Source organism: Abramis brama (genome assembly GCF_963993115.1).
Source record: "Abramis brama genome assembly, chromosome: 11".
Classification (NCBI taxonomy): Eukaryota; Metazoa; Chordata; class Actinopteri; order Cypriniformes; family Leuciscidae; genus Abramis; species Abramis brama.
Window position 1 is genome coordinate 40,124,739 of NC_139973.1, and position 17,683 is coordinate 40,142,421.

Sequence of the window (17,683 nt, forward strand, 5' to 3'; positions counted from 1 at the left end):
AAAAACAATGTTTGTTTGTTTTTAAATCACCAATCAATTTTTAGGTTTCAGTATTTTATATACCAAACTTTGTATAAAGATGATTCTCAACTATGTTATAAAATATATAACCAAATGATTTGATATACCATTTTTCTTTATGCAATATGTGTGTCAGATGGCCATAAGTGGGTTTATACAATGTATCTATACATACATTTTATATCTAATTTGCATATTAATGTGTATTTGGGGCAACATAATGAAAAAAGAAGACTGAGAGAAGTAATTGGAAAGATTTTCATAATATCTAATATTTCATAGGAATGTTGATGTATAATATCTTTCCCTATTCACTCGTGTCTCCCAAAATGCCTGATAAACATGATTTAAGTCCTGGCGTCTCTACACATGTATGAAATTGATGTCTTTTTTTTTCATAACATAAAGTCATATTTTGATTTGAAACCCCATAACATTTCCTGAGATGTTTATTTATGACAAACAATTAAAAAATTAGTCAGATTGAAATGATAATTACAAAAATAGTATCATATTTCCATAAGAGTTTTAATGTCAGTCATTTGTAAAGTCCAAGGAAAGGCAGTTTTCACTGTGAAACTTCCAAACATTTGCTATCTCTGGATGTGCTCTTTATATATGATGTGATATGAATGATGTCAGAGAAATTCACAAAGAAAAAGTCTATTCCTGGTTCCCAGGAGGATATTGCTTTATAAATTAACAGCTTTAACTAAAAACATACACAAGCTTATACACACAGCCATCTTCTAACCATATACACACTGGGAACTATATTCTCAGAAGACGAAGCACTGCTACTTCTGCGGAGTGATTTACTCATTACCATTTACCCGTGGTGAGGAGCAGAGAGTTCCTCAGAGCTGGAGTAAATCACTCCAATCGCAGAAGTAGCAGTGCTTCGCCTTCTGACAATATAGTTCCCAGTGTGTATACGGATAGAAGATGGCTGTGTCTCATGTGACCTTGTTATTACACGCTGTGACTATACAAATCACAACATGTAAATAGGAAAATGTTGGCATTATTTTGTCACTTATTGGGAGCAGTGTGCTAGCTGGAGCTGTTTACCTCCAGTCTTTGTGCTAAGCTAGGCTAGCGGTGAGTGCGTCAGACAGAGTTACGCCAAATGCATAAATGTCATACATCGTACATCATAAGCAACTGAATCATAACGAAAGTTTGAAAGTTGATCCGGTAAAAGCTGGTACAGATATAAAAGTACAAACAGTCCATGAATAGTATTTATGTTTAGGCGAGTTACGTAATCAGAATACGTTTTCCAAGTAACTAGTAAAGTAATGCATTACTTTTAAATCTAACTTTCCCCAACACAGGCATTATGTGTATATCTTCTTGAAATCTGTGAGTAAGAGTTTGACACTGGACATATTGTACAGTAGATTTGAACTGAAAAACAGAATCAAGGGAAAAAAGCAGCTAGTGAGAGTACAGAGAGATAAAAGACTTTAATTTACACTCCTGAATGAAACACTGGACAGAAGGAGTGAATAAAGGTGAAGTGGGATTTATTATTGTGTTTAATTATATTCAGTCATAAATGCCAATCAAATGTATCACAAACTATATTAAAGAAATGTCCTACAAATACTATATTGATCCAGAAGCAGGTTTTGGAAATATTTAAGCTATTTCATATATACACTTGTGTTTTGCAGATTGGAAAAGATTATTTTGCATTTGATTCCTCATTGTATTTAAGATTATTTTGGAAGGATATAGATATCTATAATACTGGGGTCTATGGTAGAAATGTGTGTATTTGCTTATTTATTTTCAAAATCACTTTTTGGAAAATAAAGAATAATAAATTATGCAATTATTTATTTTATTGGTGAAAAAATACACAAAAAGAAGTGGGCTCTCATTTTATAAATGACTTACTAATCTAAATAATGTTAATATTATGTGAATAATATTATATTCAGAAAAGGCACATTAAATAAATGCTGTTCTTTGATATTTCTTTTAATCAAAGAATCCTGCAACAACAACTAAACAGTTTCTACAAAAACCTGAAGCAGCAGCACAACTGTTTTCAACACTGATAGTAATAATCATATTTCTTGAGCATCAAATCATCAATGATTTCAGAAGGATCATGTGACACTGAAGACTGGAGTAATGATGCTGAAAATCCAGGAATAAATTACATTTTACTATATATTCACATAGAAAGCAGATATTTTAAATGGTAATAAATATTAATAAACAATATTTCACAATAATACTGTGTTTACTGTATTTTTTTATCAAATACTGTAAATGCAGCCTTGATGAGCAGAATATACTTATTTTAAAAACATAAAAAAAACTGTAATGTTTCCAAACTTTTGACTGGTTCTGTCGGTGTCGTTGGCTTATGATGGCTGTTGAGGTAAGCGCAGCGTAGTGCTTGGGTCATTATATCATGAATATGGGGAATAAATGAATGAATGAGGCATTTGTAGGCGCCGCCCTGACTGTGCTCGTCTCGAAGAGGAGGGGTTGTGCTCACAAATCCAGGCTCTGATTTCGGGGGTTCATCACCGCTGGTCCACTGGGTGTTATCCATTTATCATAAAGGTCTTCAGTTTTGCCTGCCGCTCTTTGGGAGTCTCCCCTTGTCGTAGGGCTTTTGCCCTAAAGCGCCGCCTGTAGGTCTCCGCATTAATCTCAGACTTGACCAAGATGGCTTCCTTCATTCTGGCATAATCAAGTGTCATCAAGTGTCATGGCCACATAAGCTGCTCTTGCCTTGCCTGTCAGCAATGGCACTATAGATGCAACGCTCAGTCCTCAACTGGCCTTCTACAGGCTTGAGAAATCCACGCAAAGGTTGTCAAATAGAGCTTGATGTCATCATCTTCTTGAAGAGGTAAAATCTTTGGGCTATGCCAGCCAATCCACTGTGGAGGAACAACTCCTTGCTTAACCACAGGTGATGCCATCTCTTGATCCCCTTCTTCATTGCTCTGCCTTTATTTTTCTGATGAGACTCTGGTTCGCTGAGCCTGCATGAAACTCTCCAGCGTCTTTCTGAGCTGTTCCACTTTCTGTCCTGTTGGGTCTGCATCTGTGAAGTGGTTGCCACTGACCCTGTTCCTTCCTGGTCCGGCTTGACTCAACTATCATTCCTCTTCATCCCCTGTTCTCTGAATCGTTTGGGTGCATTTAGCGCTCTCCTGAAGCCTTACACTGCACTGGACAAGACCGCGCTCACCGTTTCTCATAACGTGTCCCGTGGAGATCAAGGGGAGGAGGAAGATCAGGACTCTGATATCATCCCAAAAGGATATTTATTAAATTCCATATATTTAAGCTGAATATTACACATGTGAATTTTGTTGACTGTGAAAATAAATAATTTAGCATCTCTTTTATCATTGTATTTAAGATTATTTTGGAAGTATAGATCTCTATGTTAACATCGAAATTTGGGAGTATGATAGAAATGTGTGCATCACTTTTTGGAAAGTAAAGAACAATAAATTATGCAATTATTTATTTTATTAGGAAAATTAACCAGAACAATTTGGGCTCTTAATGATTTCTTACATTTTATAAATTACTTCCAATTATACATAAACCTTTTAGATAAAGGTAAAGTAAAAACAAAAGTGCTGAAAATCTGTAGTTTTGAAAGCACTGAAATGTAACTTTTTACATTTTTCATCAGTTTCAACCTTTTTGCCTTCACTTGTTCATTATTAATAGTCTTAAAATTAACTGGTAAGAATACTATATTATAAATTATATTTTTGCTAAATTCCATTTACATAAATAAGTATAGAGTAAAACACAACCTTTATGTTTTTGGTTCTTGGCTGTATGTTTTTTTCTATTTGTATATATTGTTGTTCTGATTGTACATTGACTTTGTTTGTTGAAGTTCAATAAAAATACAAATTAGTCAATTAACCAGACACAGAAATCAAAAAAAAAAAAAAAAAAAAAATCAGTCTGTATTTATTTGTAGCCGTATTGCTGAGATTTGAGAAAGCATCTGGATTTTTCCAGACCAAGCTTGCGACATTTTATGGCCAACTTTAGGCTAATGTTTCAATATGTTAAATTATTGTGTAAATGGGGACAGCGCCATCTATGTGGCGAGTCATGGCATTTAGCGAGTGGAATAGGGATTAGGGTCCCCCCACATTCAGAGGTGAAGAGAGAGGAGAGCTTCCTGTTGGTAAATTAGCCTACACGCTCGCAGCAGTCTGTGAATTATCAGTTAAAATTGTTCAAAGCACATCAGTAACTGCTTTATTGTGAATGTGCATTGCAATGAACATGTTATGAATCTCTTGATGCGTGTTTGGAGTCGAATGTAAGGTTTTTTCCTGCTTAGGGAATTACGAGGCTGATAATCTGCTGGTCGGTATTAAAAGTATTAAAAAATAAAATTCCAATTTATTGTGGGTGGTTCAGAGTTAAATTATTAATATGTTGATTTTAATAAAGACACGGAACTCTAATTTCACGGGAAAAAGTTAAAAACGCCTTTGACGAACATCACTGTTTTACTTTCGTTTTTAATGATATCCGGTTCGTGAACGAATTGTTCTTTATAACCGATTCTTTTTAGTGAACTGGTCGAACTAGTTCACCAATTTGGACTGAACCGTTCTAAAGATTTCCCGTCTCGAGTCGGCGCTGATCCACAGTTTCTAAAGTTACTTCACTCTAAAAACTGCTGGGTTGTGTTAACCCAATTTTGGGTCAAATATGGTCTCACCCAACGTTGGGTTAAAAAATGCAATTTAAAAATGGACAAATTGCATTTTGGACAAAATCAAAAATGGACAAAATGCAATTTAAAAATGGACAAATTGCATTGGTTACATTAAAAATGTAAACCAACGGCTGGGTTTGTCCATTTTTAAATTTAATTTTTAACCCAACGTTGGGTGAGACCATATTTGACCCAAAATTGGGTTAACACAACCCAGCAGTTTTTCGGGAGTTTCTCTTCAGTGAAAACCAGTCAAGGAAACACGTTTAGAGCACCTCCTAATGTTCATCTTATAAAACACAAATGAAAAACCCTACATGAGATATCTTCTTGAGACCCAGAAAAAAAGAGTTTTGTGAATTTACTATTTTTTCGTGTCATTACATTGTACTTTAAAGCATAAGATTTTTTGTAAAGTCTTCAGAAACGCACTGTTCGCCATGATGATTTTGAACTGCTTGAAATATGATTGGAATCACATAAAAAAGGAAAATACAGTTCAGTGCAACATGTGCAAGTCTGTCATATAGGCTGCATAAAATTGTAATCAAACTCTCAAAAATTCTATAAAAATTTGGATTTAGATTTATCAGCCAATATATCGGTTATCAGCTTTCAAATATAAAGAATTATGGTATTGGAAAAATAAGGTTTCAGGATTTTATATACCAAACTTTGTATAAAGATGATTCTCAACTATGTTATGAAAGACATAACCAAATGATTTGATATACCATTTTGCTTTATGCAATATGTGTGTCAAATGGTCATAAGCGGGTTTTACCATTTAAACATTGTATCTACTGTAATTTGCATATTAATGTGTATTTGGGGCAACATAATGAAAAAAGAAGCCTAATAATGAGAGTAGTAATTGGAAAGATTTTCATAATATCTAATATTTCAGGAATATTGATGTATAATTTCTTTCCCTATTCACTTGTGTCTCCCAGAATGCCTGATAAACATGATTTAAAGGGGCATTCCACCCATTTGAACATTGTTTTTTATTTAAAGTGGGTCATATATGTAGTCGAAATGTAAAATAAATTTTGAATTTGGTGCCTTCGTGACCGAGGAAAGACAAAAAATAACTTCAGGACGCATTTGTATGAAAGACAACAACTCCCACAATGCACCACATTGCACAGCTCCGCAAGCCACTCCCACTAATCCAGAACAGCGCATATCTGCCTATAAGAGAAATCACTCTTCCGTCTACAAGGCTAGCTACCACCAGAGCTTGAAATTCATTTCACACAAAATGTCTAGTTAGTTGGCGAACTCATTAGTGCATTACTCCTCGTTTGTATTTCTTTCGAAAAGGTGAATTATTGCATGGTACCTGGATGTTCAGTCAGAACATATGCGGTGCGAAACTAGGATAGTTCACAACACAAACGTCCGTGTCCTCGTCTGATTCAGAGATTTCGTCCAGGAGAAATTGTCATCGTTGAAATTCTTTGCCGCAGACGGACTCTATCTCTGTGTTCGTAGCGGTTCGTAGTTGCATAGTGAGATCACCGGCGCCACCAGTCCGCCCTAACTCGAGCCAGTCCGGGCTCCTCGTCCGCGGCAGGCAGGTCTTCTGCCTCGGCTGCTCTTCGCTATAATGCGGCTTGTAAAGGTAGCCACAAACACCTGATTCAAGCATCAGACTTCCGAAATCCTCTTCTTCTATATCATATTGAGCACTCTCCTCCGCTATTGTCATAACTTTACATCTGTCTCCACAGCGCCTGTTAGCTTAGCTTCAAACAAGATGGAGGATATTGCTTTCAGTTTCAGAGAGTAAAGTCCCACCCACTGATCTGTGATAGGTCTGTAGCGTGAGCGGTTCCCGCCCCCTGGGAAAGATGAGGAACGAGTGTCTGTAGTCTCAACAGCAGAGGTGTCAAAAGTATTCACATTCATTACTCAAGTAGAAGTATAGATACTAGGGTTTAAAAAGACTTCTGTAGAAGTTGAAGTATCAACTCAAGCTTTTTACTCAAGTAAAAGTATAAAAGTACTGGTTTCAAAACTACTTAAAGTATAAAAGTAAAAGTAATGTAAGGAAAAAAATGCCATTAAGGACAAAAGCTTAGGCCGCGCCACAGGGGCCTATATAGTGCACTACTCCAGCTCCTCAAAAAAACACATTTTTCTAAAGGCCATATTTGACTATAATTATATTAAAATGTTGATGTTGAAAAATTTGGGATGATGCATTAGGCTACCTGTTTCAGCCGTATATATGCCCATATAAAGTTAATTTTCTAAATAAATAAGCTAAATAAGCGGAGGAATCAGGAAATTAATAGGGTAATGTTTTAAGGTTTTTAGTCTATATTGACCTTAACAATACGTAAATTATTTAATTCTGTAATGTTACAAATAACTAATAAAGACATGGTGGCAGTTTAACAGAGACTTAACTTTACTCCGCTCATAGTGCAATGCAATAGTGCAATACTGTCTTGTTCCTTGCTTTTTGAAGAAGCCAAACACATGTCTGCATCTTTCATTAAAGGGATATAGTTCACCCAAAAATGAAAATCATATACTCACCCTCAAACTGTTTCAATCCTTTATGAATTTCTTTCTTCTGATGAACACAAAAGAATATATTTTGAAGAATGTCAATAACCAGACAGTGGATGGACCCCATTGACTTCCATAGTAGGAAAAAAAAAAATACTATGGAAGTCAATAGCTACCATCAACTGTCTGGTTATCGACATTCTTCAAAATATCTTCTTTTGTGTTCAGCAGAAGAAAGAAACTGGTTTGAAACAACTCGAGAGTGAGTAAATGATGACAGAATTTTCAGTTTTAACTAAGTGAACTAATCATTTAACAGAAATTAACTGTTGGCATATGTTTCACAGCAATACTGTCCAGTTTGTCCTGTTGGACACGACACACAGCAATACTGTCAAGTGTCACTTGTGACCATTGCTCTGAGCCATGTTTTCAGTGTCCTAAGAGCACTGAAACTTCTTTCAGTCCAGCTGATGAGACTGGGATGATTTGATCAACAGGCCTCTCATTTCAGCAAGACCAGCCTTCAACAGACCAAGCAATGTTATTTTTTCATGTTTTATGGGGACTTTCCATAGACATAATGATTTTTATACTGTACAAACAAACTGTGTATTCTAGCCCCCTATAGACTAACCTTACCTATCACAGAAAACTGTCTGCATTTTTACATTTTCAAAAAACAAGTCTGATTTATAAGCTGTTTTCTGAAGAAGAAAAAAAATCCCCAAAAGGACAAGGATTTTGGATATTGACATCTTTGTGGGGATATTTTGACCCTATAATGTAGAGTTGCACACACACACACTCTCTCTCTCTCTCACGCACACACACACACACACTCTTTCTCTCTCTCTCACACATTTTGGGGATATTTAATTTTTATTCTATCAATCAATAAATTCCACTAGAAACAAACCTTGTTGTATTATTTTATTTTAATTTAATACTGTGAAGCTGCTTTGATACAATCTGTATTGTGAAAAGCGCTATACAAATATACTTGATTTGACACACACACACACACACACACACACACACTAACGATGATGTTAGTGTTATGTTAAGATTGTCATTATATTGTAAAAACGTCTGTCCCCAAATCAATATTTGACGCGATTTGCCCCGTATTCTTGAGCACAGAACTGTTGATTTCTCCCTCGCTTACCGCATCTAGGTTTCCTTAGGACTCGGAGGAGTTTTGGCGCTTCGCACAACCGACTACAGCCTCTCACAAGTTAGAAAGAAAACACAAAGCCAATCAGTTTAGCGATGTGTGTTCAGGAGGCGGGACTCAGATCTATTAACCGTTTGTGTAATTGGCCAATTTTTTTTTTAACGACGACAAGCCGGAATGAAAACAAGCCGAAATGAACTAGGAGTAACGAGGCTATTTTTAAAATGTAAGGAGTAGAAAGTACAGATAATTGCGTGAAAATGTAAGGAGTAGAAGTAAAAAGTCGTCTGAAAAATAATTACTCCAGTAAAGTATAGATACCCAAAATTTCTACTTAAGTAATGTAACGAAGTATTTGTACTTCGTTACTTGACACCTCTGCTCAACAGAAATCCCCCACTCTTACACTTCCTCCTACAATGACGCAAAATGACGATTTTTGCGTCATTGTAGGAGGAAGTGTAAGAGGTAAATAATGGATTTCTCCCGTCTCAGGGGAAAATGAGAGAGTGTTGCACGACCATTCAATTGAGCGTCAGCGTCAGTTCTGGCAGGCCAGGTAGTCAAGACGCTGCTAATGCTGTTTGCTAACAACACTGTCCCGTCAGCTGATCTGCTCCAGCTGAGCTGCATTAGCTCATTAACTCCCCTCGCTGCTCAATGGCCAAAGCTCAAACAAGGCGCCCTATTTAAAGCACATTCAGTTGCTCATACATACTTGCTGCTCGCTTCTGCTGCCCACCACCTCCCCAGCTCCTCCTTATGCATAACATGGTATTTGCTTTATGTCATGTTGCCTGCTCTGTTCACAGGGGGATATTTTAGCTCTCACAGTCCTAAACTGTGTGAGCGTTCCCTAATGCTGCTGCTGCTGCTGTCCTCTGACTCTCTGCTATTTCATGGTGCTCATGAAAGGTCAGAGGACTCCCTGAACAGAGCCATACCGCCAAATTCAATTCAGGAACATCAACCTGTTTGCAATCTATTCAATATAAATTCTTTAATTATTTTTATTGTCTGTGTTCTTGACTTAATGGACCTGACAGAAATAGTATGACTGGGTTTCTAACAATGCAAAGCTTAGTGCAAATGGGTGGAGTGTCCCTTTAAGTTACTGGCAAATCCGAGTAAAAGTGTTGTGCGATACCAGTCACCTCTGTGGAAGCACTGGTATAACTGTCTTTTATAATTGGTAATTGTTTTTGTTTTTTTTGTCTGTAATGTAAAGTGTCTGTAATGTTTTTTGTTTTTTTTAGGGAGGGGTTGGGTGTCTGTAATGTTGTATGGTTTTCTAATGGACCCTGAGTCTGACAATAAAGTTGAACTGAACTGAACTGTACATAAAACTCTGTCGACTCCTTCACTATAGAAACAAAGACGCTAAAATGCAATCATGCAATGAGCTTCTCTACTACTTATTGTGAAATTGATTTCTTTATATTTGCTATTAGTATTATCCATACTGCAAAATCCTTATGTTTTTATTCAACTATGTGTGGGCCTAATGAAAATACGGGACAAATCAATCCGTGTATCATTCGTTCAGTCGTTTTTTTATTTAATATTGAAAGTAGAAAAATGAGAAAACAGTTAATTTTTCGATTTTTCATTTTTTCCCAAAAAACGAAAAACAAGAATTCAGCTTTAGTTTTCGTTTTTCGTTCTGAGGTAGCAAAATGAATAAACAGCTTGATATTCGATTTCTACACATGGGCGGGAATGAAACGCCCCTTTCCTCTGATTTGTCAGCCGAAGATCAAACTGTCCCGTCATCAGTTCTTCCTCAGATCTGCACTGCAGAATAAGAGTCCTCCATTGTGCGGATTCTTAACGCGTTTATTGCAACTTTTTCATATTTTTTTCCATCAACCAGACTAACGAATGGCTCGACACAATCCGTACTGGGGAATAGACTAGACAGGGCTTTCTTCTTTGTAGACCAGAGTTCTCAAGTGCCAGGGGTTTGCTATTTTCCGAACTGTAAAGTCACGTTTTTTTTTAATTTTTTATCATGAACCACGCTGTGTTTTATTCCTAAGTGACTATATAATGCATTTTACTTAAAATAATCTAAATGTTGACTTTCAAAAGTAGGCGCGTCAGAAGGCTATTCACTCTATTTTGGTTCATTTTTGGTGTGCGCCAGAAAGATGTTCAAGGAGTCTGAGACGCAGCGCATCATGTTGTTTTCTTTATTTTTTAAAGGTCATTTGTAGTCATTTTGAATGTACACAAATAAAAATATAAATTTTACTGCTTCGAATGACAGTATTAAAAGACAGAATATTAAGTTATTTCCCCTGCTGAGCAACAAATCCAAGTGATGGCGCTGGCGCATTGCTCGCTCACACAACATCTAGGCCAGGGCTATTCAATTAGCTTCATTCGAGGGCCGGATTATCAAATCGAAAAGTTGAGGTGGGCCGGTGGGTTGGTTTGGGGGTTTAGCTTATTTATTGAAACATAACAGTTTCAATAAATAAGTTAAAGTAAACCTAAAAAAGTATGGTATTTACTTGAAAATGTGGTACCCAACAGTATGCAGATATATAAAACCATAATAAATAAAAACTTGATAATTTACAGCTGTGTACAACTATTTTCCTTGGAACAAATACATTAATTATACAAACTCGTAGCTGTTGGTGAGAAATAATAATTATTTTATTTATAATTGTTACGCTTAAATGAAAATATTCTGACAGTGAGACTTGATAACCACAGGCTACTCACTCCCACTGTATAAAAAAATGCCTAAACACAGGTTAAAAACTATACGCACCTTTACAAAGAAACTGACATAATTTCATAACAAACATTAATTATATATTCCTCTACCCACCTAATAAATCTAATGCAATATAAATCACTATATTTACTATTATACTGTATAATATTATAGTAAATATATATATTTACTATATTTATTTATTACTACACAGTAATTCAATATAAATATTACACATTTCTGCCCAACCATGGTAAATTACTACAGCACATTCATGTTAAATGTTTGTAAGGGTGATTAGCGGATTTAAAGTGTTCTAATTTCGTTCATGCCACAATGTTTCTTCTCCTGCTTTCCTCATCAGTCTTGTTGGGAATGTTGAGGCTGTTTCATCTGATTTAATACTAGTTAAATCGTCGAGTGATTTGTGGTTTGTAACAGAGAGGTTTCTGTCGAACTGAAAAACGCTTCCCACTGGTTGTCGCAACGCTGTTTAATAATAGTGCCCGGGACCGGAGTAAACGCAACTATTTGTTGTTACTGTAGCCTACTGACCGAGAAACCGCTTCAGATGATTCAGTGACGGAGCGGTCCGAATGAATCCGAATAGTTTTAGACCGTTACTGACCGGCCACTTTGACGCTCTCGTCTCGCTGGCGGCGGTGTGAACGCACAGTTATGCAAGCGCGTTTAGAAAGGATCGAACTAAAATAATGATTCATTCACGAATGATTGGTATCGCTGGTTCAGTCGACATAAATTCGGGACACATAACTGCTGAAATATTCGCACGTAAAACGTTTCTCAGGTTAATCGGAGCGAGTATCAAACTAAATTAGCCGCACCGCCAGGAAAAGAGGGGGAGGGAGGTTGGTGCCGTCGGGCCGGATGGAGATGATTGGCGGGCCGCATTTGGCCAGTGGGCCGCCAATTGAATAGCCCGGATCTAGGCTATTATCAGTTCACTTCTGGCATTGCTAACTTGACATCGCAGCCTATTCATTATTAAAATAAAACACAGTTAACCAAATATATAAAAATTATTCTGCTTAATTTAATTGGTCTTTTGTACAATATAAAGGCTGTGCTGCACAGTCCTACTTGCTGTTATTCCAAACTCATTTCCCTTGCTGTGAAGATGATGATTTAGCATATACTTGTATATTGGGACTCGACTGAAGTACGAAGCCTTCTTTACATTACTAGTTAGCATCCAAATGTTACATTGCAAATATGGAAACCTTGGACCGAATGAGAGATGCGCGAAACCAATGTCCGTACAGTTTCAGTTTCAATAAAGGACATAATAGGCTATTATTATAAGTTATTAGGTTAGGCTATATTTTTATTATACGGGCTACTTATTTTTCATTCTTGTTGTTTTCTGAATACCATTCATTTAAGGATTTGACAGGCTACAGTAAGGGGAAGTAAAATACGCATAGACATGTTATTAATAGCGTTTATAATGTTAATGTTGCATTTTATTTACGGTCTTTTACACTATTTCTGAATAGGCTAATAATAAAATGCGTTTGTTTCCCTCTCAACATGACCGTGCGCTGCGCGCAAGCGCACATCTTTGAGATATAAATTAATACATTTCAGAAGAGTATGTATTTTAATATCTCTGTTGTTCTCTGTTCTCCGGTTGTTAGATAGTCAGTCTGAATGACAGTTCATGCGTTTACGTTAAAATAGGCCTATTATATAGTCAATGCATTATTCTTTTCTTTGTGTATTAGTGTTAAAAATATTTAATTTACAACTAATTATATTAATTTATATCTTCATTTATTATTAAAAAAATAAAATAATTACTGGGTGAGGCGACCATGGTAGCCGTCACAGCCGTCATTTACCCTGCATACCCAGCTGATGCAAAGCGTATGTGAATTGATATCTACACAGAAGAAAGCCCTGTCTAGTCTATTCCCCAGTACGGGTTGTGTCGAACCATTCGTTAGTCTGGTTGTTTGATGAAAAGAAGATTAAATGTAGCCTAGTTGCAATAAACGCGTTAAGAATCTGCACAATGGAGGACTCTTATTCTGCAGTGCAGAACTGAGGAAAATCTTCGGCTGACAAATCAGAGGAAAGGGGCGTTTCATTCCCGCCCATGTGTAGAAATCGAATATTCAAGCTGTTTATTATTTTTTCTACCTCAGAACGAAAAACGAAAAATCAAGCTGAATTCTTGTTTTTCGTTTTTTTGGAAAAAATGAAAAATCGAAAAATGAACTGTTTTCTAATTTTTATACTTTCAATATTAAATAAAAAACGACTGAACGAATGATACACGGATTCAAATCCCGTCCCTTATTGATTTGATACGGGATGCATCATCTTACCTGTAAATACGGGACAATTCCGTATTTTAAGGGACGGGTGCAAGAGGAACCTTATATACAGATCACTGTGGAAAAATTTGTATAGCCATTAAAGAAGGAACTCTTACCAGGCAAAATATCATTAAAGGGACATTGTGTAGGAATTTCTCCCATCTAGCGGTGAAATAGGCTACGTGCACGTAACTAAGGAGTTCTACTTCCGCCGCCTTGAGTGTGCGGTCGACCATTTCCGGTTCGCGGCATTGCTATAGCAGCGAGACGCCAGGTTTTGATTGCGAAAGATGGCATATTTCACTCGTTGTTTACAAGGCCTCCCGAAAATTGATGTGAACGATGTCCACAGGATTGTTGACCACTCTTCACCTGCACCCGGTTGCAAGCGTGTAAAAGGATTTCGATTGTACATATCAAGTTACATCCACAACTTTGAAGGTGAGTAGCGATAACAGTTACCTCAGCTGTTAGCGTTAGACATTGACTAGCTAGCAGCCAAGTATTTTAACTCGCATTAAATCATGTCAATATTACAACATACTTTATTAGTGTTATTAAATACCTTGTAATGTTAATATGATTATCAACTGGTTGTGTGTATTTTTCATTTGGGTTTTGTATTTCCTCTCAGTGTCCAAGAAAGATCCAGTGACAGGAGTAGTGTGTGTGAGGGCGTTATGTCATCCGTCAATGGACAGATCTAAACCACCTCACAGTTTAAGTGTAGGATAAGTGTAGTGTTAAGATGGTTACCCATGTTCCTGGGTTAATCGTGTTCTTTTGTTTATTTTCTCTAGGTTAACTATGTTCATTTGGTTGACCATGTCCCCCATTCACGTCAAAAACGACCAGTGTACGCTTAGTTACTACTATGTTTTCACTAACAGCAATCAGTGTTGTAGTAGCAATGTAGTGGTGTAGGTGTAGTATAGTTTGTTTTTCCAGGTATGCTGAACATCCCATGTGAAAGGTGAAACACATAAGATAGGTATAGAAGTGTATGTAAATCTGCTAAGTCTAAGGAGGTATACTGTAATCTTGGTACTTTTTAAGTGGGGATTCTGAGTGTACCTGCAAATTAAACTGCTCCACTGACCACATTAAAAGAAAAAGATTAATCCCTTTACTAACAGTGTTTACAAGAAAAAAAGTTTTTACTAGCTAACAGTGTACAAAAATAAACAGTAGCTTACTTGAGTATTCCATATAAATATATGACAAATCAGTTATGCTACTCCTGTTTAAATATATTTTTTTAAACATCTTGTTACAGGTGGGGCTGAAGGACTCAATCCCTGTTGAGCTGGCCCATCACAGCTGTACATGTGTAGCTGGATCAGTGCTCTGTAACCATTGTGTGGCTCTACTTTTCCAGTCTGCACATTATTCTCAGCTAGACATTCCAGTTGTTCCACCAGTGCTGAGCTGTACGGAGAGTGAACAACAGTGGCACAAGCCAAGAACCCTGGCAAGTCTTGGAATAATGTAACAATAATTTCAATACTTCATCTACACACACACATATCACATACGCTCATCATTGCTTATGGGCTATATTCACAGGGTGTTAAACCAGGTCCCGTCGAGAAGATGGCTGTGCTGTCTGCCAAACCAAAGCAGAGGACCATGGCCGAGGGAGTAAGGTGAGAATTTGGCTAGTAGTTAGTAATCTATTAATTAATTTGTTAGGCCTACTTTTCTCAATCAAATCAAGAAAACTGTAGTTTTGTTACTTGTAGTCATTAAAGGAGAAGTTCACTTTTAAAATGAAAATTCTGTCATCATATACTCACCCTCATGTTGTTTCAAACCTGTATGAATTTCTTTCTTCTGCTGAACACAAAGGAATATATTTAGAAGAATGTCAGTCACCAGACAGTTTTTGGGTCCCATTGACTTCCATAGTAGGAAAAAAAAAACATACATGTTTGAAACAACATGAGGGTGAGTATATGATGACAGAATTTTCATTTTAAAAGTGAACTTCTCCTTTAAGTGATTAGTGGTGGAACGGTACGCAGAAGTCATGGTTCGATTCATACCTCGGTTCAGACATCACGGTTTGGTACGAGTTCGGTACAATGGAGGAAAAAGCAAAAAAAAAAAAAGAAGTTTTATTAATAAAGTAAAGGCATAGAACCAGTTTATCTGTAGTCCACTGACAGTAGTTTTATATAATGAGTTTATTAATTAAATTAATAAAAAGACAAAAAGACCTTGAGATATGTTTGTTAATTGTACCTGAATGAATTGAAAATTAATTTGCTACATTTGACTAATATATTTGTTTTCCTAAAAATTTAAAATTACATTTTAATTAACAGTAACTTAAACACTTTGCATTTTGAATGATGTCAAAATGACGGAGTACATTTTTATGTTTACACTGTTTGATCACGCCTCGATAAAGAACCCGCGTATCTAACAGTAGTTTCGCATTACATCAATTAATTTGCACGTGAGTTTTATTTATTTTTATACCGTGTATTCTCCATGTAAATTTAAGCACCGAACCGTGACGCCCGTACCGTTTCAGTTCAATACGAATACATGTACCGTTCCACCCCTAGAAGTGATATATCTTACTGGTGTTTCTCAATTTGTTTCAAATAGGTCCACACTGTACAAAGCCATCAGTGGAGAGTTGCTGGACCTGTCCATTCTCAGAGTGTCAGAGATCTACAAAGAGTTCACCCCTGTTTCTGCACCAACCATTTGTACAATGGGCATCACCTGTGAGGTGCCACTAGTGGACTCTGCACTCGGTTTGGTACAAGCAGGCAGTCCTCTGTCATACCAACAACCCAAGGCAAGAAGTCGCCCTTTTCCTCACCATGACGCTCCACCACGCCCAGATTTGCCATTGGCTGGCTGCAGACTGGAGACATCATGCAGTATGTTCGTTTTCACTGAGCATCAACAGCTGCACTTCAAGTCACTTGAGGTTACCTGGGAGATGGCTAACAAAATAGAGGATGCAACTAGGAGTCAAAGTACATCAGCAGACTGGCATAGACTGAGAAAACCTAGACTCACTTCCTCACATTTTGGGGAAATATGCCATGCTAAACCATGCACCTTAGATAAGATGGCAGACCGGCTGCTCAAAGGGGTCCGTCAGACAGCAGCAATGAAGAGGGGTCTCGAAATGGAAGCTGATGCCATCAAAGAGTACTGCAAGCTCAAGAGGGTGAACTACTACCCTTGTGGCTTCATAATACACCCTGACACTCCATGGCTAGGTACATCCCCAGATGGGGTTGTCTTTGACCCAACAGAAAGTTCTGAATTCGGCCTTGTGGAAATAAAATGTCCAAACGTTAAGAGCTATGTGGATTATCCACATCTGAAAATGAAAGATGGCAACCTGGAATTGAAGCAGGGTCATGGCTACTACTGGCAGGTGCAGGGTCAGCTGCTCCTAACAGGGATGGAGTGGTGCGATTTTGTGGTGTTTGCGGAGGAAGACACCCTGATTCAAAGAATATACCGGGACAGTGGTGTGATGCAAAAAATAAGAGAGAGAGCAGACTTCTTTTTTTTCTACACATACCTACATGTATATCTGCAGTAATAAAATGAATTACCAGTAAACAATAACTGTCTTTGTTCTTGTTGATATCTCATTATAGTGTGAGGCCTTCAAGTGGGTTGTTTTAAGTTAATTTAAATTTGTCAAGTTACTAATCAGAAAATATGTGCTAAACAGTGTTGTAACACAGGATTGACCACTTGCCTTAAAGTGTACACAGCAAAGGTGAACCCACACCAATGTATTGCTAGAAGTTAAACTAATATTCAATGAGTCAGGCCCACTTTGGGGGAAATTAAACAAGACCAAGTTAATATAGATTTCAAATAAATAATTTATTAATTAAAAAAAGACAGTAAATGTAAGCCTAAACTAAATTGTGGTGTGAATCAGTATATTGTTTGTAAAAAAAAAAAAAAAAAAGGAAAATGAGGAAGAGCAGCAGCCAGCCATGAAGCAAACAGTCAGATTTCTACCTGGCTCTTATGTTCTCTCCAGTCTTTGACCAGAGGTCCATTTTGGTAGTTGCACAAGATACAAGATACAGTGAAAAGTTGGTTAATGCTCCCTGAAATAGACAAAGGGATTACAGTGTCAAAAAGTTTGTTCTCCTTAACCCGCC

At 37.0% G+C, this 17,683-nt stretch overlaps 1 protein-coding gene across 1 annotated transcript; it reads left to right on the forward strand.

Annotated features, from left to right (window-relative positions):
- Window positions 1–13,816: 13,816 nt before the first annotated feature.
- On the forward strand, window positions 13,817–17,103 carry LOC311091860 (uncharacterized protein; the record flags this gene model as incomplete). Its single annotated transcript, XM_084127967.1, has 5 exons — window positions 13,817–13,967; window positions 14,161–14,177; window positions 14,803–14,997; window positions 15,093–15,172; window positions 16,143–17,103. 5 exons carry the CDS (start codon window positions 13,817–13,819, stop codon window positions 17,101–17,103), a joined length of 1,404 nt encoding a protein of 467 aa, XP_083984093.1.
- Window positions 17,104–17,683: the final 580 nt, after the last annotated feature.